This window comes from Trichogramma pretiosum, unplaced genomic scaffold (assembly GCF_000599845.2).
Source record: "Trichogramma pretiosum strain Unisexual culture from Peru unplaced genomic scaffold, Tpre_2.0 scaffold12, whole genome shotgun sequence".
NCBI lineage: Eukaryota > Metazoa > Arthropoda > Insecta > Hymenoptera > Trichogrammatidae > Trichogramma > Trichogramma pretiosum.
Window position 1 is genome coordinate 1,138,525 of NW_019641690.1, and position 26,060 is coordinate 1,164,584.

Genomic DNA, 26,060 nt, shown 5'->3' on the forward strand with positions numbered 1-26,060 from the left:
CTTTGGATATAAATTTTGTTCGTTAATAATCATGCGATTGCTTATAGTCCTAGTTAGTGGAGTATGTGCAGGTTGAACATATTAGTTTGAAATTTTTGTTTTTGTGTATTATGCATGGTTTGCTTGTATAAAATGTACGGTATAACTAAATCGTGATTAATAATTTTCCAGCTTCTGTACCCATAATGGAAGTAATACCTAAAAACGTCACTGTATTAGACGGAAAGGATGCAATTTTGCCATGTCGAGCAATAGCTGCACCAGCACCAAACGTTACATGGTTTTATAATGGTGAGTGTTTGTTTTAATTCTTAACGATCAGTCATAAACTGAAATTCGATAGAAAAATATTCATTTCATTGAAACATTTTTTATGATCGCAGATAAAATGCCACTAGAAATAGCTGGCCGAGTGCAAGTATTAGAAAGTGGCGACCTCGTAATTGGTAATACGAAGCGTTCAGATGCCGGCAAATATACCTGCGTGCGCGCTAACGAAGCTGGATCCACTAATGCATCGGCTCACATATCTGTTATTGGTAGGTTTTCCATTATTGATTAATGTTTTTAGAAGTTAAAATGAATATTAAATTTGCACGATTACGTGATTGTTACGATCTAATTACGGCTTCTTGTAGTACGAACTCAAATTGTGCAACCACCTGTTGATCAGTCCGTGCTTCTCGGAAATACAGCCGAACTTAAGTGTGAAGTATCAAGCGACCCTAGCGTCAACTACGACATCGCTTGGTTCCACAATAATCAGTGAGTGAACGCGTACATACACAGCTATCTTATTTGTTGTGAAATTTCCAATGAATGGTGAAAATCTTGTTTTTGTTTCTTACAGAGTTATAAATCCAAGTCAGAGAGTAAAAATGCACAGAGATGGCTCTCTAGAAATAGGAGCAGTGAGGGCCTCAGACGTAGGCAATTATACGTGTTCCATCGTATCAAGCGGCGGCAATGAGACTCGTACAGCACGACTGAGTGTCATAGAATTGCCATTCGCACCGGTCAGCGTTGTAGCTTCGAGGGTAGAGCATCTTTCTCCTCGCAGCATTAATGTCACTTGGGTACCTGGTTTTGATGGCAACAGTCCTATCAAATCTTACATTATACAACGCCGTGAAGTTCCCGAACTAGGTAATTGAGGCTATTATTTTTACATTTAATTTTCCCTTTTTCTATACTATATCTACATCTTTACATGTAATGTTTCTTTTATTAAATAACAACTTGTGGGAATTTTATTTCTTAGGACCACTTCCGGACGTATCGCTCAACTGGATTACCGAGTATTCCAATATTTCTGCAAATTTACGTTGGGTCCTCTTTGATAACTTGAAAGCTGCTGCAGTTTACCAGTTCCGAGTGAGTGCAGAGAATAGCGTTGGAGAAGGTCCGAGCTCTGAGCCAAGCAATATAGTAGTACTTCCTCAGGAACGTAAGTATATAGAAATAATAAAGCTGAAGTTTTTATCGTGATTTTCTTAATGATATTAATTTGAAAAATTTCATTGCAGCTCCTTCTGGTCCACCAGTTGGTTTTGTTGGATCGGCACGCTCATCATCGGAAATCATAACGCAATGGCAACCTCCGAGCGAAGAGCATCGTAATGGTCATATTCTTGGCTATGTGCTACGTTACAAATTGCATGGCTACAATGAAGCACCTTGGATGATTCAAAACATCACCAATGAGGCTCAGAAAAATTTCCTCATCACAGATCTCATTACGTGGAAGGATTATATTGTACAGATAGCAGCCTATAATGACAAAGGTGTTGGTGTCTTTACGAATGAGTTACGCATCAAGACCAAAGAGGGTGTACCCGAAGCACCACCCACAGACGTTCGCGTCAAAGCCATCAACTCAACTGCTGTAATGGTTTGGTGGAGACCTCCAAATCCTCAAAAAATCAATGGTATAAATCAAGGTTACAAATTGCAAGCTTGGCATGGAGGATTCAGCGAAAATGACGAATATAAAACCATTACTGTGGCTCCTAATTTATTCGACCCGCAAGCCGAGCACAGTGCCGTCATGAACCATTTGAAAAAATACACACTTTACAATATTACCGTGTTATGTTTTACGAATCCTGGCGACGGTGAGCGCAGTGATCCAGTTCCAGTACGGACTAGTGAGGATGGTAAGTTTTACAATCGTTATTATTAATGTTATCGTTAAAATAGAGTTAATGAGCCCTAAATTATTGTGTGTTCAGTTCCATCCAAAGTGGAAAATCTTCAGTTCCTGAACATCAGTGATCGGGCCCTCACAGTCAAATGGCGAGCCCCAAAGGAAATTAATGGAATACTCATTGTTTATCAATTGAAATACATGATCAAAGATAGACCAGATAGTCTGAAGGTGCTAAACTTAACTGCTGATACATTGTCAACAAAAATAGAACATTTACAGGTAAGCAGCATTTAGTAACTTTTTTTTTTTTTAATAGACTGATTATTTTATAATATTCGATTCGCTTTGATATTAGGCTACGACGCATTATACATTCGAAGTGCTAGCGTGGACATCTAAAGGTGCCGGAGAACCAAGTATAGCCACAATACAGTCGGGCGTTGAGCCAGTATTACCTCAGCCACCCACTAAGTTGGCTCTCTCAAATATTGATGCATTTTCGATCGTGTTACAATTTACTCCTGGCTTTAATGGTAACGCTTCCATCTCTAAATGGACTGTACAAGCCCAAACAACTCGAAATACCACTTGGCACACAATATCTGAAATATACGACGATCCTGATGCCAGAAAAATTATAGTTGACAACCTTACTCCGTTTATGCAGTATAAGCTCCGCCTCATAGCTAATAATGTGGTAGGTCCTTCTGAGCCGTCAGAGCCTACCAAAGAATTTCAGACAATTCAGGCACCACCTTCACACCCACCAAGTAATGTAACAGTTAGGGCTATGAGCGCTACAGAATTGAGAGTCAGATGGATTGTGAGTATTTTTATGCTCTTAAAATAAATTTACCAATCAAAAACATTTACTTAAAAATGTACTTAATTCCTTTGTGTTACAGCCTTTACAGCAAGTTGAATGGTATGGTAACCCACGCGGCTACAATATAACTTACACCCACGTTCGTACCAACAGCTCAAAAAGTATCAGCATTGAAGATCATACGGCAAATTCATACGTTCTTGAGAATATGGAAGAATTCGCTTTATATGAAGTAGTCATGTACGCATATAATGATGTAGGTTCTTCAGTAAATAGCCCTAAAGCTATTGAGAGAACAAGAGAATCAGTACCATCGCAAGGTCCTATCAATGTTGAGGCGAATGCAACTTCATCAACCACGATTGTCGTTAAATGGGGTGAGGTGCCTATCGATCATCAAAATGGACAAATAGAAGGTTACAAAGTCTACTACAGAGCCAGCAGTCGAACGCCATTCCAGCATAAGAATATACCTAATAATTCTACTTTTACTACAACTTTAACAGAGTTGCGTAAATATGTACAGTATCATATTCAGGTACTTGCGTTTACCAGATTAGGTGAAGGTGCTCTCAGTATGCCACCAGTAAGAGTTCAAACATTCGAGGATGTACCTGGTCCTCCATCTAACGTGTCATTACCGGACGTTAGTTTTAATACTGCCAGAATAATATGGGATACTCCAGAAGATCCAAATGGAGAAATACTTGCCTTTAAAGTTATGTTCCACCCGAACGGAACCCAAAATCATATTTTCAGCAAAGAATTTTCATCTACAACTAGAACATTCACTGCCATAAATTTGGAACCAGAACGGTATTATATGTTTTCAGTGTCTGCCCAAAGTCGACTGGGTTGGGGCAAAACAGCTTACGCTTTAGTATTGACTACAAATAATAGAGAACGTCCTCAACCACCCTCAGTCCCACATGTGAGTAAATCTCAAATCCAAAGCCGACAAATTACTTTTAGTTGGACACCGGGTCGCGATGGATTTGCTCCACTCAGGTACTACACTGTGCAGCAGTCTGAAAATTCTGGTCCATTTCAAACGATACCAGAACGTGTCGACCCATCCTTGACTTCCTACACTGCTAATAGCTTAAAGCCGTACACTCTGTATCAGTTTAGAATTCAAGCAACTAATGATATTGGTCCTTCTGATTGGAGCGCAGAATCCATACAAGTTAAAACTTTACCTGCCGCTCCATCGCGAGGTGTTACGGGACTAAAGGTAGTGCCAATTACAACATCAAGTATCGAAGTCCATTGGAACTCTATAGATGAAGCAAATTGGAGTGGAGACTATCAAACAGGTGGTTACCGCGTATTTTATCAACCAGTTGCAGATTTTCCTTTGCCAGAACCTCCAAAAGAAGAAGTTATGGGAATAAATGCTACCAATATAACTCTAACTAATTTGGATGAAGATAAAAATTACGAAGTATTTGTAGTGCCCTTTAACTCGGAGGGTGAAGGCCCACAAAGTCTTCCGGTAACAGTTTATGTTGGCGAAGCTATCCCTACAGGCGAACCTCAAGAAGTTACAGCAAAATCTGTTTCATCAACTGAAGTTGTACTTAAATGGAAACCACCTCAAGTCAATATGCAAAACGGTCAACTCCTTGGATATAAAATATTTTATTTAGTTACTGACTCGCCACAACAGATGGAAAAGAAGCAAGAGGAAGAAACTGAAGTCGTGCCTGCATCTTATTTGTCACATAGTTTAGTATTTTTGGATAAATTTACTCAGTATCGGATTCAAGTTCTGGCTTTCAATCCAGCCGGCGATGGACCTCGATCTCCCCCAATTACCGTCCGCACTGCAGAGGTATTATTTCAATCCATGATTCGTAAAATATATTTAAGTGGCCGAGTAGTTTTTAATTGTTTTTTTCTTTAGGATATACCAGGGCCTCCACAAAATCTGTCATTTAGTGATATAACACTAACAAGTTTGCGAGTATCCTGGGATCCGCCAAAAATGCGCAATGGTGAAATAGTTGGCTATGTGGTTTCATATAAAACTTCCGAACAAAATGATCGTGAGTTTCATATTCAATTTGTTTAGGGAAAATATATGAATGCGAATCTTGAAAGCTTAAATTTTCTTTATAAATTTTAGGTTTTAGCAAACAAGTGAGGCAAAAGGTGACTGACACCAGCTTACTTATTCAATCCCTAGAAAAAGAAGCAATGTATACTTTCATGGTCCAAGCGGAAACAATAGATCTTGGTCCACCAATTTCTGGTAACGTGACTACAGGCCCACAAGATGGTTCACCTATGCCACCATCTGAGTTGAGCATCATTCGAACGCTGTCTAGCGTTGAGTTACAATGGACTAATGGCGCAACAGGAAAAGCGCCTTTATTAGGATACTACATAGAAACTAAAAGTAAAGGTAAATAAAGTAAAAGTTCATTTAAATTTTTTTCAAGTAAATTAAAGCTGCAAAAACCAGTACATTAATAAATAAATACTTTTTTTTTGATGATTACTCAGGACGGGAAAGTTGGCTAAATCGTAAGTTAAGAAATACACGTCAGAGTGAAAAATTATTTTTTTGCATTTATTTCATTTTGCTCTACGAATGTCTTCATTTAACTGCCTCAATTTCTTTCATGTCCTCTCTCAATTTATTATTCATTAAGAAAATCGTGCGTCGTGCATGGCTTTAGTTTAAAAAAAAAACCAACGTAGTTAATAGAAGTGAAATTTAAAAATGCATATTATTTTATCTCATATACTGTAATTATGTCTTTTTAATAATTATTTATAGCATCAAAATCATGTATTAATAATTAATCCTTTATTAATTATTACTTGAAACTTTGAAAACTACTCTAAAAAATCAAAAAGAAATTAATTTTTTAAAGCTTTTTGTACTAACAAATTTTTCAAGTTCTGCCTCCTGATGATATTAATAGTGTAAACAAAAATTATTTGATACCTTGTGTGCTATTTAAGCAAACAACAAATTTAAAAAAAAAACTTTTAAGAAACAGTATTTTAATCGAAGTATTTCATACTATTTTTTAATAAGGATTATTATCAAACATCAATTATACTCAATTTTAAATCAAAATTTTTTTTACTTACGTGAAATCACTGAGTTATTTGATTTGAAAAGTGTTTTCTTAAACTTTTATGACATGCAATTCTTAATTAACATGTTTTGTGAACCGTGGCCATTAATTTTCATGATCACATGAGTTAGTGATCTAATGAATTCATCAAATCTATTTAATTTTGCTTTGAATTCCGTTCATAAACCTTATCAATAAAAATGAAGAGTAGATGTAATGATTTTATTTATTTCAGATGATAACCAATGGCAGATAGTAGCCAAAACTAACACTGGGATGTTGACAGAGTACAGTATATCATTCCAAACTTTGCTTCCATCTACATCTTATGTTTTCCGAGTAATAGCTTATAATCGATTTGGTATAAGTTGTCCTGCCCTTTCACCAGATCCGGTAAGGCTTCATTTATGATAATTTTAATTAACGTTATTAATGTAGCGAATTTTATAACGATTATTTAACTTTTTTGAAAACTAGATATTGACTCCATCGAAACTTCATTCAGAATATTCATACATGAAGCATCATCCATTTTACCGACAAACTTGGTTTATGGTATCTTTAGCTGCTGCTTCAGTTGTAATTATTATAATGGTAGTGGCGATTTTATGTGTCAAAAGTAAAAGTTATAAGTATAAACGTAAGTATTCAAAGAACTTAAATTATTTCAATTAGTACTGAATTGACTAATTATGGTGCATAAATCATGTTTAGAAGAAGCTCAAAAAACGTTGGAAGAGTCCATGGCAATGGATATTGAAGATCGACATGAGTCTGATTTAGAACTTTACCGTTCGAGACAGGGTGCAATAGCAAGTATTAGCAACGGTACGCTTGGTAAACGCAGCACCTTGAGTCGAAAACCTATGCATCCACCTCCTCCAGCTGTTTATGGAAAGTCTCCGCCGAGGCCCTCGCCTGCATCGGTAGCTTATCACAGTGACGAAGAAAGCCTTAAGGGTTACGATGAAAACCCTGACGATAGCAGTGTTACTGAAAAACCATCGGAAATAAGCTCAACAGACTCGCAGGTATATAGTCATAACATTTTTTATTAGTTTTTGTATTAGAAAATAATGCATTTTTTAAAATAAATAAATTTGAGACCAAGTGAATTTGCCAATAAAACATGACAATTTTTAAATTGTAGCAACAATCGGAAAGCGAGAATGAGAGTGTTCAATCAGATCCTCACTCGTTCGTGAATCATTACGCCAACGTGAACGACTCTCTCAGACAATCATGGAAGCGACAAAAACCCGTGCGCAACTATTCTTCTTATACAGATTCTGAACCTGAAGGTAGTGCGGTAGTAAGTCTCAACGGTGGTCAAATCATAATGAATAATATGGCGAGGTCTAGAGCACCACTTCCCGGCTTTTCTTCTTTTGTTTGATCAATTTGAATTGCCACGATACAGTTGCTCAACTCAAACAATTTTATCTGTGTTAAAAGATGCCTGACCTTATATGCTTTATTTCAAAAATTTCGCTTATATAGATCTCTTAATAACTCGTGACTGTAATATAGATTAGTTGTTAATATTTGCAGAGACCCAAGATTCTCTATGGCATTCTGCCTTTTCTAAGAATTTATGGCAAATACTTATTGTGATATATTTATTTTATATCTTTATTCTTATGAATTTGCTATTGTTCAATGAGCATTCTTTTTACTATTTGTTCCTCATAGGAGCGATGTTTTTTACACTGTGGCTTTATCCTAAAATCTTTACATGGCTACTGCTCAAGACGGTAGTTTCTTTAATAAGCTAACTTTTTTTATAATATCGATTAAAAAAAACACAATTTACTCTCTAACGTGTATGAAAGTTGATACAATTTCAAATTTTTCAATGCAAAGACTCAATTTTTTTGTAATGGTTGATCAACAGGGTATCGAATAGATGTGCATGTGCATAGTGAAAATGTATGATTGCTGTCTTTGATGTAAATAACATACTCTGTGATTATCAAATTAAAATAGAAAACAACAACTGTCAAGTTAAAATACTTTTATCTTAACAATTGACATAAGCTAGTGTTGAAAATCAATGAATCTGACAAGTTATTTATATCTGATGATTATCTCATTTATCATATCAGTAGATGAAAGTATTTTCTTCTAACAAATATTAATCAGGGTAGCTAAATCTTTGAGTTTCTGTGATTGATTTGAAATCACAGTTTCTATCAAGTGTCCTATCCATATCATAAAAAACGAAGCAACAGAGTTGCCTTATTAATGATCGAAAAAATAAGATTTTTGAAATCTTCAATGACTTATCATTGCTGTATAAATATTTCGATGCTAAAAATTAAGCTACGTTAATGTAAACTTGACCAAGACGTTATTGGACATTTTTGTATTTGTATAGAGTAAAAAATCATAATTTAACATATAAAGATATAAATTGTTTTAAATTTGTATATTTTTTACATGTTGCACTTTATTTAGTTTTTCATGTGTTACGTTAGCGCAAACATAGATTTAAGAAATCAGGAGTGAAATTATTGTAAATATGTTCCATTGTATTTATTGTGATGTGTCATTATGAAAATATCTTTATAGGTATTATTAATGTAATTGCCAACAAACTGTACACTAATGATTCGCATATCAGAAAATAATATAATTAGAATAGCCATAATTAGATTAAGTATCCACTAGTTTTAATTTATTGCTATGAATGCTTTATTTATATATTTAAATGCGAATGATTCAAATTTTTGAATTCAATTATAAATGCTGAGTTTAAATGTGAAGGCTGATGATACGTATAATTTCAAATATAATAGTTCAATTCGTGAATAATATTTATGCTACTCTTCATGCTTATTACACAATTTGAACAAAAACAAATAAGGTATAAAAATAGTTTAGAAATGTAAGTAGATTGAACATTCAGTTTTTAAAAATAGACTTCATGTTCAATTCATCTAAAGCTAGGTGGGTTGTCTAATGTGTTGTGTAAGATAAGTAGTAGAGTTAATTGTAATAGCTTAGGTTTTTGTACATGATCTTTTTATAAAATATTATTTATATTATAAACTTTTTACTCAATGACTGCCAATTGACTAAATATTTTTACAATATTGTCATTTGAAAAGTGAGTATCTAAATCAATACAAAATTTTGAACATTTTTTAATGTTTAGTATCATAAAAATCAATGTAAACAATTGATATTAATAAAAACAATGATAAATTAATTTTATTCAACATTTCTTATTTTATTAACAATCATTAATTTGATAAAAATGTCTTTTCACATGAGTCATACCAGCTTTTTAATTCTTTAGGAATTTTGTCTTGTGAAAGTCGTTTTAAGACCGACCATAATGCAACATCAATGATTGATGGGTTGTTAGATTTTGTGAGCCACTTTCCATTTTTTAGTTGGTCACTTAATTTAATACAGAGAGGTTTCAAGTTTATAGTCTCTTCAAAAGTTGAAAAATAACAGTAGTCCAGTACACTGTCATTGGTAGAGGTTTGGTCTAGAGCATTGGAGTTTTCATAAAGATACTTTGGAATTAATCTGGTTAGATAGCGTAAAATATTAGCTTCTCCTTCCAAAGGATAATCATAGACTTTGGTGACAAGTTGAATATCTGAAACTATACGAAAAAAGAATAATATAATAGTTTACACTTTTTATACTTTAGAACATATTGAATTTTACCATTTTTCCAAATGAGTTTCACATCAATATTGTGAACATAAGTTTTTCCAGTATCTTTTAATAAATATTCCTGGAAATGGTTATTTGCTACAGCAAGAACTGATGAGTGTTGGTAAATTTGTACATTAAATCTTGTATCATCCCACAGTCGTTGCAAAGCCAGTAGAAAGTATGGAGGACTGTTAGGATTGGCATATACAATTATTTCAGTTTCTACCGGTTCCTAAAAACGATCAAGAAATATTTATCAAGTTTAAATTTTCTTTCAAGAAATTTACAGATAAAAAAATTTAAATACCTGTTTTAAAAAGCCTATATATTCTGGAGTATCTCGTACATAAGGGGGTGGTTTTGAAATGTCAGCCAATCGTGCAGCTGTACTAAGATATTCTATTTCCAATTTTAACTCGCATAACTCTTGAAGAATTAACATTTGTTTATTCTCCAACAAATTAATCTGTGGATCCACTTCCTAAAAATGACAAAGATTAAAATAAAAGGAGTCAAGTAATGATTGTAATTGTAGAGATTATAATTGTAGAGATAATTAAACTAAAAATTGCTAGTAAATTGAATTTTCATTCTCAAAATGTCAATTGTTGGTAACATATAAGGCAATAAATTAAATGTGCCTGTATGAATGAGTAGTTTTCGCGACATAGTTCAGATTATTAAAACGCAAAGCGATTCTGCACGTAATATATACAACAAGCTCAGTCAAAGGGTGTGCGGGTTGCAAGTGTACTCAACATGACTCATGTGTACTTGATTATCGATCGTAAGAGGATCTACGCATACATTTTTCAAGTTTCCCGACTGCTTTACGTACTACGTAAGCGCGCAGCAACAATCGTCGAATCAGTATAGCTTCGGCCTTTTTCGGTGGCAGAGTGTATCAGCAATACGATGGAGCTGCTAACCCCCGAACGGCGACCTCGTCCGCAGCAATCTCACGTAAGTTTGCAAGCTGCAACATCATCTTCGCGGCGTTTGTGTGAAGCCCTCGGACAATGCAATTGCATTACGAGCGGATCAGCGTTTTGCTTCTTACCTGTGGCATGCAGTCGTCGTCGACGTATTCCCAGCCAGCTGGCAATTCGACGTCCATCTCCGCGACGTCATCCTGAACGCCCAGAATTTTTGGCATCTTGTAAACGACACCCTCGGGCAGCTCAACCTTCTTAGGCAGATCGATCACCGGCTTGAGCTTGTACATTTTGTCGTATTTGGTTCACGATCGAGTGAGTTGCAACAATTTTCTTCTGACAAGTGGACTTTGTTATTGAAGTTCTGGACGGCACGGTTAACCTCGATTGGGTTCGGGTTAGGAAGACGGTGATCAGCTCCGCACGTAAACACTGCGCGTGCAGCAGCTTTGCTTTTTAACGTGGAACGCCATTTTTTCATCTGTAGCTCCATCTCTCTTGCTGTCATACAACAAGCGGTCTCGCAACAACAGCGCAACAACACGGAGCGACATCCAGCAGACAGTCTATTCAAGATGTTATGGCGCAAAATTTTTGAAATCTGCGTCGCTATGAGTGCATCTGCATTGGACTTTCAACAATCATCCGCGAACGGACTGGCTTTCGGAATTCGGCCTCTGTTCAAATAAGCCGCCTCGGCGGCAATCAAGTTCGGAAGATGTAATTCAGAGTCGCCGGCGCTGATAAGCTGCGCGCCTTTATACTCTGTGGACTTTGACTCGTAGAGCTCAATGCAATAGACGTCGCATCGGGTCGGTTGAACGATCTGCACTTGTGTGCGTGCAGTGCATATCTTCGAATTCGCGATATATGCGCGCGCAACCGACCCCGTAATTCTGTGCACACACATATACACACAACGTCACACAAGAGCAGCAGCTAACGTATGTGGACTAATGCAACACTGCAGCATCGACGTGAAATGTGCTCGCATACCTCCCCCGCAATTTTTCAAATTTGTCCAACGTTTGTCGAGAAGAATAATCGAATCGATTCGAATTTTTCGATTTAGCTCCAGGTCGTTGCATTCAGTTGATTTTCTATTCTCCGGCGGCTATTGTTAAAATTACGATTTCGACGCATTACGAGCAATAACGAAGAAAAAACTTCATCGTGCACTAAATTTGCAAAAAAAAAATTTTTCACGAAAAATTGAAGTTCCTAGGCAGAGCGAAGCGGAATAAGGCGAAAAAGGAGCTAAACTCGGGCAGTCGATGGCATAAGAAGCATCTATACGCATATGTATAGGTAGGTGTACAAGTGGACGGCTATGTTATTCGCGACGGATTCGCGACAACAAGCGCAAATATTCGGAATGCAGCGAGCAAAATCCAGATGGCTCTGCGTCATTGCTCGTTCCTGCTAGCTGCTTATTTGCGTTTATCCTACTGCTCGCATGTTGTGCGCGTTTTGCAAGACCAGCCAGATTTACGAGTGCAGTTGGTGCATATCGATAATTGGAAAATTGATTAAAGTTAATTTTTGTATGGTGGTCGAGCGGCTAAAAAAGTGACAAGTGTCAAGTGACAGTGCGGCCCGAGAGGCCCAAGCGTCCATTCCAGACTGTATAGAAGGTAAAATTTTCATTGACTAATAATGCGAGCTACGATAGGCAGTGTTGCAGACTTGCAGTAGCAGCAGCAGCAGCAGCAGCAGCAGTAGCGCGAGTAGTGTCCTCTATTAAAGCATCCATCGAACTAAGGTTAGGAGGGCCTTTCGCCTAGATAGAGCCCTCCACCCGGAAGCGTCGGCCGTGCGTGCGCCACGGAGCTCCAAAGAGTCTCGGAAAAATTGACCGAGCTGACTCGACGCGCTGCGAGAACTGGCCGACGCCGGCGCACTACCCTCCCAAACCCCCTCGAGCTTAGCGAGCTTCCTCGGCCGACGCTCGCCCCCTCGCCAATATTCATCGCGTGCATGCTTTACGGTCTATACAGGCTCGCTCCGCGTTCGCTCGGATTTCGGAGTTCTGATTCTGACTTTCGGAGTGGTGCGTGGCTGGCGACGCTAGCGCCATCCGGAGCCTCGCGCAGAAGCCACGGGCGCCCGTGAGCGAGAGACGCTCCGATTGGTTGATGCCAACAACCCCAAAGCGAGGCCAATTATCCAACCCCCCGGTGAAGCTCGCGATCGAAACGAGATGACGCAAGGCTGCTGGGAGCATCGTCACCGTGACCAGCCGAGGCTCCGGAGCTCCGAATTCCGAAATTGATGCCGTTTCCCGAACGAATACCACATGACACACGTGTGAGACGCGATTAATGGCCGCTCGCGACAACGCGCCTTTCCGGCCAATTGAGCTGCCCCTCGCTATAAAAAACCTCGCGCGCTTCGCGTTGCTTCTCTCTCTCTCTCTTTCTCTCTTTCTCCCTCGCAGGCTTCGCGGCTCACAGTCAGTGCAAACTCGTACGTTGCAGCTAACGCGCGTCGCGCTGCGTCCCTTCGCCACCTCGTCGTCAGTCCGGTCTCGAGGCTTTGCGCATGTATAGTGCGCGCGCGCGTGTGTGTGTGTGTGTAGCCGTTGGCTAGCTACGGTAGCGCAGCCGCGACTTGCGGGCCGCCTGTACAAGCTATACGGGGCTCTCCGATATATATGCATACACAATTGCAACTTAACAACCCGAAAGCGCTTGCTCTCTTTCTATCTCGCTCTCGCCGTCTGTCTGTCTCTCTCGCACACTCGTTGCAAGCTCGCTGTTTTTGTATTGTCGTACGAAACACATCAGCTGTTTGATTATTTGCCGGTTCAACGTTTATTTTGACTAGTTATTACTCTGTGCTCGAGGGCCTCACGCCCGTCTTTTACGTCTAGTTTCTCCAATTACTTTTAGGTTATTTTTCTGCTAACTCGATACGTACTCTGTCGGGTACCAGTTTTGTACATAGATAATACGACGTGCATCTTGTTGATGTTGTGGACGTAAACTTCACACGATGGCCAAACAAAACAAAGCCAATGCAAAGGCTAAACCGGCCAAAAAGAATAAAACGAAAAAAGTGAAGAAAACGTGAGTACTTGACTAATTAAAGCGACTCCAATTCCGAATTTTCTTTAAAAGTGTTTTCATATTTTGCTCTTGCTGATGCTGTTGTCACTACTTCAAGTTTAATTTATGATTTGTCTGCAATGGGTGACTTGCCGTGACTCCTAAACACGTTTCTTAATTTAATATAACATATAAAATTTTATATTATTGTTGACAGAGTTACTACTGCACCAGGTCGGCCCACACGCAACATGTCAGGAAGGGGCAAGCGGCGGGGTCGTCCCCCCAAAACTGCTGTGATGGAGAGGCCCAAAAAATTTCAATACCATTTGATGAAGAAACCCAAATATCTTCAGGCCAAGGGATCCGACACACCATCTTCTCAACCGAATACTCCTAGTGCTTCACGTTCTGCTTCACCTCAAGAAAGTCATGAAGATACTCGCAGTACTAGACGTAGTACTAGAAATCGTAAACCTCAAAAAGTGGTTAAGGAAAAGCACACTAAAAAAACTGGTCATTCTGGTTCAGCATATCAGAGAAGAGGATACAACGCACATGTTGATTATCATGACTCTGAATACCATTATGGATCAGATTTTGGTGATGAATCTAGCGACAAGAGTGACATTGATGATGACCCTCTACTTCAAAGCGAAGATGAATCATCTGATACTTTGGAAGAACCAGATCCATCAAGTGACAGTGACTTTTCTCTCTCAAGTTTTAGCAATAACAGTAATACTCCCAAAAGGCCTCTTCTGGCTCAACCAAGACCACCTAGTCCAGAACCTCTGTGGCTTCAAAATTGTGAAATTCCAAAATTGGAATTACCTAAATCTTCAGAAGATTTGTTGGTTCCCAAAAATTTAATCATGCCTTGTCTTTCTATATATGAAGTTCTTCGGCACTTTAAAACGCTTCTTAGACTTTCTCCATTCAGGTTTGAAGATTTTTGTGCCGCAATGACTTGTGAAGATCAGACCAATCTATTTGCAGAAATTCACATCACACTTATCAAAGCTTTATTGCGAGAAGAAGATTCTCAGCAAACTCACTTTGGCCCACTTGATCAAAAAGATTCTGTAAACATTACTCTTTATTTTGTTGATGCTATGACATGGCCAGAAGTTTTAAGGGCATATATTGAAAGTGATAAGAGTTTTGATCAAAATATTTTAGAAATTTTATCAAATTCGGAATATCCTTTTTCTGGCATTGAAGACAGAATAACTGTTTTACAATTTTTGACTGGACAGTTTTTAATCACTAATCCTGTTCGAGAAGATTTACAGCATGAAGGTGAGTCTAACTACATCTACTTATTTTCAACATTTACTTAAAACCAAACAGATAAAATAAACTGGTTGATATTTAGGTAACAAAGACTATGATGATCATTGTCGGGTTTGCCATAAATTGGGAGACTTATTGTGTTGCGAAACATGTCCTGCTGTGTTTCACTTAGAATGCGTTGATCCACCACTGATTGATGTTCCTCCTGAAGATTGGCAATGTAATATATGTAAAGCTCACAAAGTAAATGGTGTAATGGACTGCATACCAGATGCAGAAAAAAAAGGTCTATTATGCAGGCAAGAACATTTAGGTTTTGACAGACATGGCCGAAAGTATTGGTTTTTAGCAAGAAGAGTTTTTATGTATGTTATTTTAAACTTTTGATTATATATTCTTTTTAATATAAATATATTGTTTGTACTTATTAATTATTATTAAATTTAAATTACAGAGAAAATGAAAATGGGGAAATATGGTATTATAGTACTCCATTACAACTTGAAGAATTAATGAATGTTCTAGATAAAGATGATATGGAAGTTGCACTTTGTAGAGAGCTATCTGATTATCTAGATGAAATTAAAAGACAAATGGAACTTACAGAAACTATAACTAACAAGTATAAAGGAAATAAAAAATCATACTTGGAAGTCGAAAACAGTAAGTACAACTTTCATATAGTACTGATTCAATTTTCATTTTGTTTTGTTCTTAATTAAAAGCTGCATAAATGAATATTATAATTATTTAAACAAAACTATCAACACTATAGACTTTATAAAAACGTAAATTTTATAAATAGGTCTTATTTTAAAAATGAGAAAAGAGCGTCAGGAAAAATTGGAAAAAGAAGAAGAAGAGCAGAAAGAAAAACAAAGGCAAGAAGCTGAGGATATAGTTCGTCAAATACATGATGATTCTGAATCTCAGCAGCAAGATGTAGAAATGCAGGACAGTTCCAAAATGGATTCTAAAAAAAGTAATGAAAATGCAAAAGAAGAACAAAATTCTATTGACATAGTTGAAAGCGAAAAATCAAAAATTGAAGACATGCAAACAGAAGAAACATTAGAAGGCCTTGATAAAGATGGTAAGTATTTTAAAACAATATAATTCATAAGTAATGATCATATTACATGAAAATAAATAGTTTAACCAGATTTGCAAATCTTATCTACCATATTATTAAATGAATATTTTATGGTAATTTTGTAACTATCCATACTTTCTTTACATACTTAGTTTTGGCATGCTATAAGAAAAATTCTAATTTTTCAGGTAAACATAATATTGTAACAAGATCCAAAACGGGTTCGCTGACTCCAAAGATCAACAACTTGGATGAAGCAAAGAAAAAACCTAATACTATGAGTGTTAATGATTTAGAAAAGTTTGAAAAAACATTGAAAGATGAGAGTGACAATTCTCGTTTAACAAGGTTTAAAGCGCATCAGATAGCTTCTGGTACTCATTTGTTTAAACTTGGAATGGATAACAATTTTAAATCATATGTCAATCAGTACAGTACAAACCCAATAGCATTAAATAAAACTCAGCGAAATGAGGAGCGAGATAAGAAACGTCATTTATCACATAAATTTGCATTAACTCAATCAGTAGAATTCAAATGGATTGGTAGTATAACTGGTGCTAGGGCACTGCTTGTTCAAACCTTACGTCAAACAATTTTACAATTAGAAAGTATGATTCAAGCTCCTTTTATGCATACAAATTGGCCAGTATTACGGAAACCATGGACAGTTGCAGTGGGTTCTTGCGTAAATCCACGAGATTTTGCTCGTGCCCTAATTGCCTTACAAGCCTGTATTAAATCGGTTGTGTTTGCTAATGTTTGGCATGAACAACTTGGACATGTAAAGTTGCAGAGGGTGACAGCAATTGAACGCGAAGAAAAAAAACGTCTTGATAAAAAAGAAAAAAAAGATAAGGAAGATGAAGAGGAAAAAAATAGACTTACTTACAATTTTGTTAAGTATACACTTGGTATCAAGCATCAAATTTGGAAACAAAAAGGAGAAGAATACAGAATTCATGGTCAGTGGGGATGGCTTTGGTTATCATCTAACAGACGACGTAAATTAGTTGATTCCAGTAAACAAGGTTTAAGTGCCGGTCCTCAAAAAATTATGGTTCAAATTAAGGATCAAGTTGGTTTGAAAATTTTAGCAGTGGATCCCCCAACATACGATTATTTAATAAAAGAATACCAACCATCAGATATTGTTGATTCAGCTGATAAAGTTGAAAGCAGTAAAGTGAAATCAGAAGAAACCTCAGGTTCTGATGTCAGTGCAAGTGTTGCCAGTGAAGTAAATACTGAAAATCAAAAAGATGAAAAATCAAATGAGGATGAAGATAAAAGATCCAAAACTGAAGATGGTCAAAAAAATGATTCCAAAGCAGAAACACCCATTCCTAAGCAAGAATCTAAAGCTGGCCCAGCATATTTAGCTGGCATGAAAATTCAGCAGGTTGTAAAACCAATAACAGAATCTGAGGAAATTGATATCACCAAAGCTCTTACTACATCAGGACGAGCATTTTACCCTAAAGTTGCTAAGAAAACAAGAATTGATGAATTCCTTGCCAGACGTACTCATTTAAAATTATTGGAGGAAAGACGACTAAGTCAATCCGAAAAAGCACGAGAAATCATCAAGCAAACCGCCATGAAGAAAACTGTTGAAGAAAATGATGTTGACGGTGAAAAGCTTGAAGAGAATAGTGTTAAATCAAAAACTCTACTACCGGCTAAAGTTATCAATAAAGCTATCAGTCCTGGGACAAGAGATGTTCTTGCAGCTATTGGAAAACGCATACAACAAGTGAAAACACAATTTACCAATCTTACTCGATTAGGTGGAAAAAATAATGCTTGTTATTCAAAATACTGCAATCAAGCTAAACAAAATTTGAAAAACCAAACATTACTATCTGCTCAAATGTTAACTCCGCAGTGCTATTCACCTACTTGTCTGAAAATGAATCAGTTAAAAAGAGATTTGTTAATATTATTGAGAAAAGCTAATGCTCTCAATATGAAAACAGTTCCATTAAATTCTTCAATTACAACGACTAAACCCATTTCAAGTCCGATCGCATTGGTAAAAATTGCTGATAAACAACAAAGTGAAATCAAAAATGAATTCAAATCTGCCAATGAAAATGAAATTAAAACCGAAGTAAAATTAGATGAAAAAAATGATGTAAAAAGTGAAGTAAAATCTGAAACTGAAACTGAAATTAAAAATGAATCAAATGACCAAATTAATGATGAATTATCAAATGCAAAAAAATTGACCAATGAATCACTGGATGATAAAGAAAAGTTATCAATCTCTACTTCCGAAACTGATAAACCACCAGAAAAGAAAATAAAATTGGATATAGAGGATAACGTAAAAAATATCGAAAATAAAAATGTTGGTACCGTAATTTCAACCAATACAACTGTTACAACAACTACCACAGTAACTACTACAACGCAAAAAATACAAACTGTCGATGGAGTTGTTAAGAATATAAAAGAAATGGTGACATCTTGTAATGTTACTGATGTTAAATCAGAAACTACAAGTACAAGTAATGCTGAAACTTCATCTCCTAAAACAACAACTATTGTGAATAAACGTGGCAGAACTGTGCAAAGAATAGTTCATGCCAGAGAACTGAATGCAGATGGTTCTGAAAAAATTTATTCAGCAACGTCAACAGAAGGCAAAGTTTACTTGAAAAAAGTTGCAATCTCATTAGCAGATCGAAAGAAAAAACGTACACCTGTTAAGTACCCACTATGCTCCACATTTTGTTCTAAAACCAATCAACGTACAATACTAGTTCTTCCTCAACATGAACTAAAAAAATTAGCTCGATCTGCTGGTCGTGTATGGGTACATGGATTTCATCCAGCAGCAAAAGCAAATCCATCTGTGTGGCCTTATCCTTGCCCTAGACCTCTTTTCAAAACATGTTGGCTATACAGAACAGTTGGATTACGATCACTTGCTGCAGCAGCTCTCCAACTAAGAATTCTGTGGTCCTGTATTAGATGGGATGATGTGAACACAAAACCAATGTCCAGCGATGGAAAACATCAAGTTACAACTGATACCGAAATAATGTCGTTAGAAATATTAAAACATCGTCATGTAGGTCAATTTATGGATAAAACTCAATACTTACGAAGAAAAGTCGTGATCCCTCTAGAATTACCAAAACAAGTCAGAGAAGTAACATCGATTCGTAGTGGTTTGCGTAAAAGAAAACGTCCAGAATCCCCACAAAGCACGGAACCTCAAGTATCTGAAGAGTGGGTTGACGAAGATAAATTAGAATTGTGGGAAATTAAACAGTATGGAGAAAGAGTGGAAAAGGCTAATGCCCAAATTATGACAAGAAGTAGATCAGGTGGACCACAAACAATGGTTATTGGTAATAAAGGTAACTCTTCGTTTAGTAGTTCTGATCATTTAGTAAGTGGCAAAGCAACGCCTGAAGAAATCAAAGAGAAAATGGAGCAACAGTTGAGACAACAAAGAGCAGCTCATCAACAGAAAAGGGCTTTAGAAAATTTGAAAAATCTTGGCACACCTGGTACGCCTGGAACTCCAGTGACACAGTTAGTTAAAGTTACGTCTAATTCCATTCAAGATGGCACAGTCAAGGTAGTAACCAAACTTGCCTTACCCTCGAATTCAAACACTCCTCAAGGAAAATCACAAATTTCGTCCATTCTTGGTACTCCTCAAAATAAGTTTGTTGGTACAAAACGAATTTACATGGCAAAAGCTGCTGATGGTACAACTAGGGTAATTTCCGGGCCTACCAGTATTTTGCCAAAAACACCTCAACAACAAGCACAAGCAACTAACCAACAGTTACTTGCAAAAGCAACTGTGACAACGCCTCCTGTGACTCCACATGTGCCGCAGAAAGTGCAAATTTTGCGAGGACCCGATGGAAAACTGCAAGTTAGAGGTCTACTACCGGGTCAGCAGTTGGTTCAAATGCCAGATGGAAAACTTCATGTGCTCAATACTGCCCAAACAGCATCTTTAACTGGACAACAATCCACCCCAACTAGTGTTGCAACTACTCCGACACCTAATCAATTAACTGTCAAGAAACCTGTCAGTACGATTAAATTACATACCACGCCTGGCAAAACTACTCCTTTGACTGCACAGAGTAGTCAAAGTCAATCTGATACAGCAACAACATCTCAACAAAATCCAGCACAACTTCAACAAGTTATCCAGGCTAGTCAGAGGCTCAAAGCTGCTGTTGTTAATTCTGGAAATGTCACAACACCTGTAACTCAACAAAAGTTCGTTATAGCTAATACGGGTCAAGTAGTTCAGGGAACACAAGTATTATCATCACCAGGACAAGTTATTACGGGAGCTGTTAATCAAATTGTAGTCAACAGTCCAGTACTAGCTCAACAATTAGCTTCTGGTAAAGCTCAACTTGCCACTATAAATGGACAACAAGTTATACTACGAACAAATGCCACTGGAGGCAATTTGGTTCAGTTAAGTCCAGGCAATATAATCATGAGAAATGCCGTCACTCCGACTAAAACTGTTGCAGCGCAGCAAGTCACAACTCAAACAACTGTTAGTAACGAAAATCCTACTTCAAGTGTATCAGAAAGTACTACCACAACAGTTGTAACTTCGCCAACCACTACGACTACTCAAACAACACAAGCACAGCCTTCCACACCTACTGCTACCCCTGGGAATGTGGAAGCATCATTGTTACAAGGACAGCCTCCTGGAACTGTCATAAAATGCGTCACTGCTCAAGTTATCCAAACAACTCAAGGACCTCGTATCGTTTTACAAGGTATTCAAAATGCTAATTTCACACCGGCACAACTGTCCATGGTTCATCATCAAGTGAAACAACAACTGCTCAAAGCTCAAGAAAGTGCTGGAAATAAAAGTGTGATTGGACCAACTAAAATATACTTAGCCGTTCAACCTGCCCAATCAACAACAAAACCACAGCAAATTCAATCTCCTGCTCAAAATGACTTGGCTCCTAAGCCCAAAATTGTTACAACTGATTCAAATCTCAAAGGTATATTATTTAACTTTATATTTCTGTTGCTTTTAACATTTACAATAAAATTTGATAAAATTTTCAGTAGAAGAAAAAGTCAAAACAGAACCATCAGAAGTACCAAAACCCGAAGTGGCATCGCCGAATAAAACTAAAACTGTTCAACAAGACGAAGTACAAAAATCAAATGTTGCAAATGGACAGCAGCCAGTTCAAACGCCGAAAGATTCTGCTGCCAATGCATTCGTTGTCACTCCCGATTATATACAGCAAAGTAAAATTTTAATTCATAATATTCTTGCTCATGAGTTTTAATCAAAACAGTATAATGAATATTTTTAATTTTCAGCTATTAAAAATGCATTGAAACAAGAAAATCTTAATCCCGAAATTGAAGAAAAGCTATTACAATTACAAAGATATCAAGAAAAACAAATGAAGGGTAGTGATGGCACTACAGTAAGCGCTCAAAGTCATATTACACCAGTTCCTACCATATCACGAGCCCCAGCACGTAAACGACCTACACCATCCCAAAATTCTACGACACCCACTGCTTCTCAAGTAAGTGGCAATGAAAAAACTGAATGGTCAACAGAAACTCCGAAAAGACGACCTCCACCGAAACAAGAACATCGTGAAATTACCAAGTAAGAGTCGTCAAGTTTTAGTTGAACTATTTTTAGGAGTGTTAAGAATGAGTTATAAATGTATGAATCATTTTTTCCACCAGGTTGCAAAAACCATCTGAACCGGTTAATGATTTAGCCTTAAAAAATCGGGCTAATAAATTGAAAGAAACTCAAGAGCAAAGAAGAAAACAACAAGAGCAATCCAGAATGCAAGTTCTCTTGTTCAGACATAAAGAATTACTCAAAAAAGATATTCTCAAACGGCGAGCTCTACTTGAAAAAGAACTTTCAATTGATGTTCAAGTTAGTTTTTTTTTTAAATAAACTGGACTATAACCATTTCATATATTAAATAAATTATCCATTTTTACAGAAGGATCTTTCTTCTGAAATTGCTAATCGAACCAAGGCTGAAAGGCATAAACAAGAAGAAGTTAAAGTTGGCAGTGCTAAGCGAAAGGCCAATGCTCAACCTCCACAATTAATTAGTCCGACAAATAAAAACAGACCAAAGAAACAAAAAACCGGACATAACTTACCTGCAAGTAACACACCGTCAAGTAGAATGAAAAAGGAAAAGCTGTATTGTTTGTGCCGAACTCCATATGATGAAACGAAGTAAATATATATTTCATTTTTTAAATTAAAGCTTTTTATTTTGTTTTTACAATTTATAATTGTTGCAGATTTTATGTGGGTTGTGATCTTTGCAACAACTGGTTCCATGGCGATTGTGTCGGCATTACTGAAGAAATGAGTAAAACTATGTCAGAATTCGTTTGCACAGAATGCAGACATGCTCGAGATACCCAAGAACTTTATTGTTTGTGCAAGCAACCATATGATGAATCTCAGTAAGTATATTTTTCGTTAACTATTATTTTAGGGATGTACGATACAGATACATCGATACCGTTACGGCTCACTGCCTAAATATCGATACAAGTGATATTAGATTCGAAAAATATCGATACGTTCGATATGTTGCAAAAAAAATCGATACAAAAATTTTTAATAAATAAACGCAAAAATTACACATTTTTTCTTTTTTTTATTTTTAAATTGACAATATATATGAAGTATTCTACGCTCGACCAGACAGTGCGCTTGCGCGAGGCATTTATTAATGTATCGCAACTTTTCTAACTCGCCATGGCTGGTGCAATTATGACTGAAAAAATATTGCGCACATGCATTCCGATAGATTTTTATCTGTTCTTTCAAATAGTGGTATCGGTTTTTCGAAAAAAGTTAATTTTCATGGAGACAATTGACTTCAAAGTTAACTCAATTTTTCGGCAAGTATGCCCCCTTTGATTTTATTCGTAGATATCTAAATCTATAGGTAATCGAATAACGAAGGTTTGTATAAAATTTCAAGTTGGAGACTCAAACGGATCAAAAGTTATGAACAATTAAGTAGCAAAAAACGTGGTTTTTGGGCGAATTCTATCTCGTCGCGCAACTATTCTCGTCGACTCCTGTTACCCCCTCTCTTACTGGCTGAGCGGAGAGCAGCCGCGCGCCGCCAGAATTCGTCCGAAAATCACGTTTTTTGCTACTAAATTGTTCATAACTTTCAAACCGTTTGAGTTTCCAACTTGAAATTTTACACAAACCTTCGTTATTAGATTACCTATCGATTGAGATATCTACGAATAAAATCAAAGGGGGCAAGTTGCCGAAAAATTGAGTTAACTTTGAAGTAAATTTTCTCCATGAAAATTGACTTTTTTCAAAAAACGGATACCACCATTTGAAAGAACAGGCAAAAATCTATCGGAATGCATGTGTGCAATATTTTTTCAGTCATAATTGCACCAGCCACGGCGCTAAAGTATCATTCGTACACATAAAACTCGTACATGGGCATTTCTGTACACAAGTAAAAAGGGTCCAATATTTGTACATATAATCGAAGTTTTTTTTAAATTCAAAAAATTACGATTACGATTATTGTTTTATTTTTTTTTGAATTAAAAATAAAAGTTCGATTATGTGTACAAATATTGGTCACATTTTACTTGTGTACGGAAATGCCCATGTACGAGTTTCATGTGTATGAATAATAATTTGCCGCCACAGCCAGTTAGAAAAGTTGTGATACATTAAAAAATGCCCGATGTTAAAAAAAACAAAAGCACGCATATCGCATAGTAGTATATGCTGCTGCCTGATGTCGCTAATCGCTGAATTGAATTGAATATAGTTTTATTGGCAACACAAAGAAATTTGTACATAGCCACGTATAATATCGCTTACCGTCGGTTGTCTGAGCCAGTACGCGGTCTCTATAGGCATGATTGCAAATTAACTTTTCATGCCTTGCATGTATCAAAATTTTTGAAGTATCGATATACCGATACAATAAAACATAAAGTATCGATACAAAATTATCGATACTTTGTTCAAATATATCGATATCCATCGTATCGATATCGTATCGGAACATCCCTATATTATTTATTTAATTATTTGTTATTTTAATATTAATACATCTAATTTATTATTCCTCTTAATATTCAATAGGTTCTATATCTGCTGTGATAAATGCCAAGATTGGTTCCATGGTAGATGTGTAGGTATTCTTCAATCCGAAGCGGATAATATAGACGAATATGTTTGTCCTAACTGTCAGCGGAATTCTTCTGTTAATTTTGCTAATATGAAAAATCTTAATATCAAGGATGTTGAACTTTTAAAGAAACTTATCAAACAAATACAGGTAATTTTCATTCTTTTTTTATTGAAAAGTGATAAAATTTTAGTTTTTAATTTATTTAATTCTACTATGTTCTAAAATGCACAATGGTTTATATAGACTCACAAAAGTGCTTGGCCATTTATGGAACCCGTTGATCCCAATGAGGCACCAGATTACTATAAAGTAATTAAAGAACCAATGGGTTAGTATAATTAAAAATATTATTACACTTTTTTAAAAAATTGGTATAAAATTTACTTATAAACATTTTTGGTTTATCTAAAGATCTTCAAACAATCGAACTGAGGATAAACGAAGGAGTTTACAAAAAATTAAGTGAATTTATTGGTGATATGACCAAGATATTTGATAACTGTCGTTACTACAATCCGAAGGAATCACCATTTTTCAAATGTGCGGAATCATTAGAGACATATTTTGTAAATAAAATTAAATGTTTGAGGGAAAAATTTTCCGAAGCAAAATGAACATATAAATATTGAGCTTGGTCTCTATATTGTAATTATAAAATTAATTTAGGACTGTTAACGTAGTTCAACTAACGTTTATCGACGTTGCAAGTGACAAGTTGACAGTCGTTTCAGTAAATAAGTCATTTTTATATAATGATAAATGGACAAATTTATTTCTTTCGAAATAAGCTGTAAATTGTCCAAAATTTTATAAAATAAGACGGCATATGTCTGCGCTTGAAAGACCTCTTTTAAACATGCCATCTTGTGCATTCACAGACATATATACGTGTGATACATTTTTCTTTATTTTTAATTAATAAAGTACAAAATTAGGTGGTCATTGTAAAATTTCTCAACTTCATCATGTAAAATCCTACTTAACTTAATTATTAATCAAAGTAATTGCATTAAACAACAAAGTTGAATTCTGTTATGTAAAAAATTTCAATTAAATTAATTTTATTCAAATCTCTAATTTTTTTTCGAGAGTGATGAGAATTTCATATGCAATAATGTCTCATAATATTGATGGTAAAAAATATTATGAAATCATGTTTTTGCTTGAAGAAGTTGGAAAAAACAAGCATCATCAATTCTAAATATTGCGTTTATTCAAGTTACAAGTAATATATTGAATAGCATTATTTTCTTTAGATAAATTGTTTGACGAAAAAAATATTTTTATAGGATAAATAAATTCATATAAAAATTTTGTGAAACAATTTGGAAATAATTTTTTATATTCAAGCTTGTTCAATTGTATTAAATATATTTATAATTTCTTAAACATCAATTTCGAGTAAATACAAATACTTATTTTAAAATGGAAATTATAACTTAAGGTGAATATATATTTATCAAGCCCAAGGAAACCACTTGTAAAACCATGTTACACTTCGTCTTTTGTTACCTTTGTGTTTAAATAATATTTTACATGGTTAAAACTGGTAGGCTAATAGGAATAAACTGTACAGTATTAAATATGTTTATATGTAATTCATTTAAGATTTTTTAAGAGTAAAATTAATATTAATGATTTATTCAGCTTGATTCTATTAGAAAAAACCTTATCATTATTTTAAATCTCATCCAAATCGAATTACTAATTTAATTATCTTCTACTTCTAATTAAATT

The 26,060-nt window shown here is 35.9% G+C and overlaps 3 protein-coding genes across 6 annotated transcripts in view; 2 read left to right on the plus strand and 1 right to left on the minus strand.

Annotated features, from left to right (window-relative positions):
* Positions 1–8,137, plus strand: part of LOC106649857 (protein sidekick) — a 41,573-nt gene extending 33,436 nt beyond the window's left edge. For 2 of the 4 annotated variants that reach the window (XM_014367534.2, XM_014367536.2), the window contains 16 exons: positions 172–291; positions 384–539; positions 639–765; positions 851–1,146; positions 1,262–1,447; positions 1,527–2,156; positions 2,232–2,428; positions 2,505–2,972; positions 3,055–4,809; positions 4,882–5,023; positions 5,104–5,382; positions 5,484–5,504; positions 6,303–6,460; positions 6,545–6,707; positions 6,782–7,098; positions 7,218–8,137. In XM_014367534.2, the coding sequence (XP_014223020.1) occupies positions 172–291; positions 384–539; positions 639–765; positions 851–1,146; positions 1,262–1,447; positions 1,527–2,156; positions 2,232–2,428; positions 2,505–2,972; positions 3,055–4,809; positions 4,882–5,023; positions 5,104–5,382; positions 5,484–5,504; positions 6,303–6,460; positions 6,545–6,707; positions 6,782–7,098; positions 7,218–7,463 (5,261 nt within the window). In that variant the 3' untranslated portion in view covers positions 7,464–8,137. The remainder of the gene's footprint in view (positions 1–171; positions 292–383; positions 540–638; positions 766–850; positions 1,147–1,261; positions 1,448–1,526; positions 2,157–2,231; positions 2,429–2,504; positions 2,973–3,054; positions 4,810–4,881; positions 5,024–5,103; positions 5,383–5,483; positions 5,505–6,302; positions 6,461–6,544; positions 6,708–6,781; positions 7,099–7,217) is intronic. The other 2 variants (XM_014367535.2, XM_014367537.2) reach the window with 1 other exon arrangement.
* Positions 8,138–9,297: 1,160 nt separating this feature from the next.
* Positions 9,298–12,305, minus strand: LOC106649858. Its single transcript, XM_014367539.2, has 4 exons — positions 10,803–12,305; positions 10,050–10,223; positions 9,752–9,974; positions 9,298–9,686 (listed from the first exon to the last, which is right to left on the minus strand). Exons 1-4 carry the CDS (start codon positions 10,965–10,967, stop codon positions 9,313–9,315), a joined length of 936 nt encoding a protein of 311 aa, XP_014223025.2. The 5' UTR covers positions 10,968–12,305; the 3' UTR covers positions 9,298–9,312.
* A 728-nt stretch (positions 12,306–13,033) lies between these two features.
* On the plus strand, positions 13,034–25,496 carry LOC106649859 (nucleosome-remodeling factor subunit NURF301). Its single transcript, XM_023461798.1, has 15 exons — positions 13,034–13,745; positions 13,942–15,026; positions 15,103–15,385; positions 15,475–15,683; positions 15,826–16,113; positions 16,302–18,250; positions 18,416–21,131; positions 21,199–21,387; positions 21,463–21,763; positions 21,847–22,048; positions 22,119–22,363; positions 22,432–22,599; positions 24,275–24,470; positions 24,567–24,651; positions 24,735–25,496. Exons 1-15 carry the CDS (start codon positions 13,672–13,674, stop codon positions 24,935–24,937), a joined length of 8,193 nt encoding a protein of 2,730 aa, XP_023317566.1. The 5' UTR covers positions 13,034–13,671; the 3' UTR covers positions 24,938–25,496.
* Positions 25,497–26,060: the final 564 nt, after the last annotated feature.

Coding starts and splice junctions, on each gene's coding strand:
- LOC106649858 (XM_014367539.2), bottom strand. CDS start 10,967: ATGTACAAGCTCAAGCCGGTGATCGATCTGCCTAAGAAGGTTGAGCTG. Junction 10,224..10,802: donor ACGACGACTGCATGCCACAG/GTAAGAAGCAAA, acceptor TGTCATTTTTAG/GAAGTGGATCCACAGATTAA. Junction 9,975..10,049: donor ATATAGGCTTTTTAAAACAG/GTATTTAAATTT, acceptor GATCGTTTTTAG/GAACCGGTAGAAACTGAAAT.
- LOC106649859 (XM_023461798.1), top strand. CDS start 13,672: ATGGCCAAACAAAACAAAGCCAATGCAAAGGCTAAACCGGCCAAAAAG. Junction 13,746..13,941: donor ACGAAAAAAGTGAAGAAAAC/GTGAGTACTTGA, acceptor TATTGTTGACAG/AGTTACTACTGCACCAGGTC. Junction 21,132..21,198: donor AACTGATTCAAATCTCAAAG/GTATATTATTTA, acceptor TAAAATTTTCAG/TAGAAGAAAAAGTCAAAACA.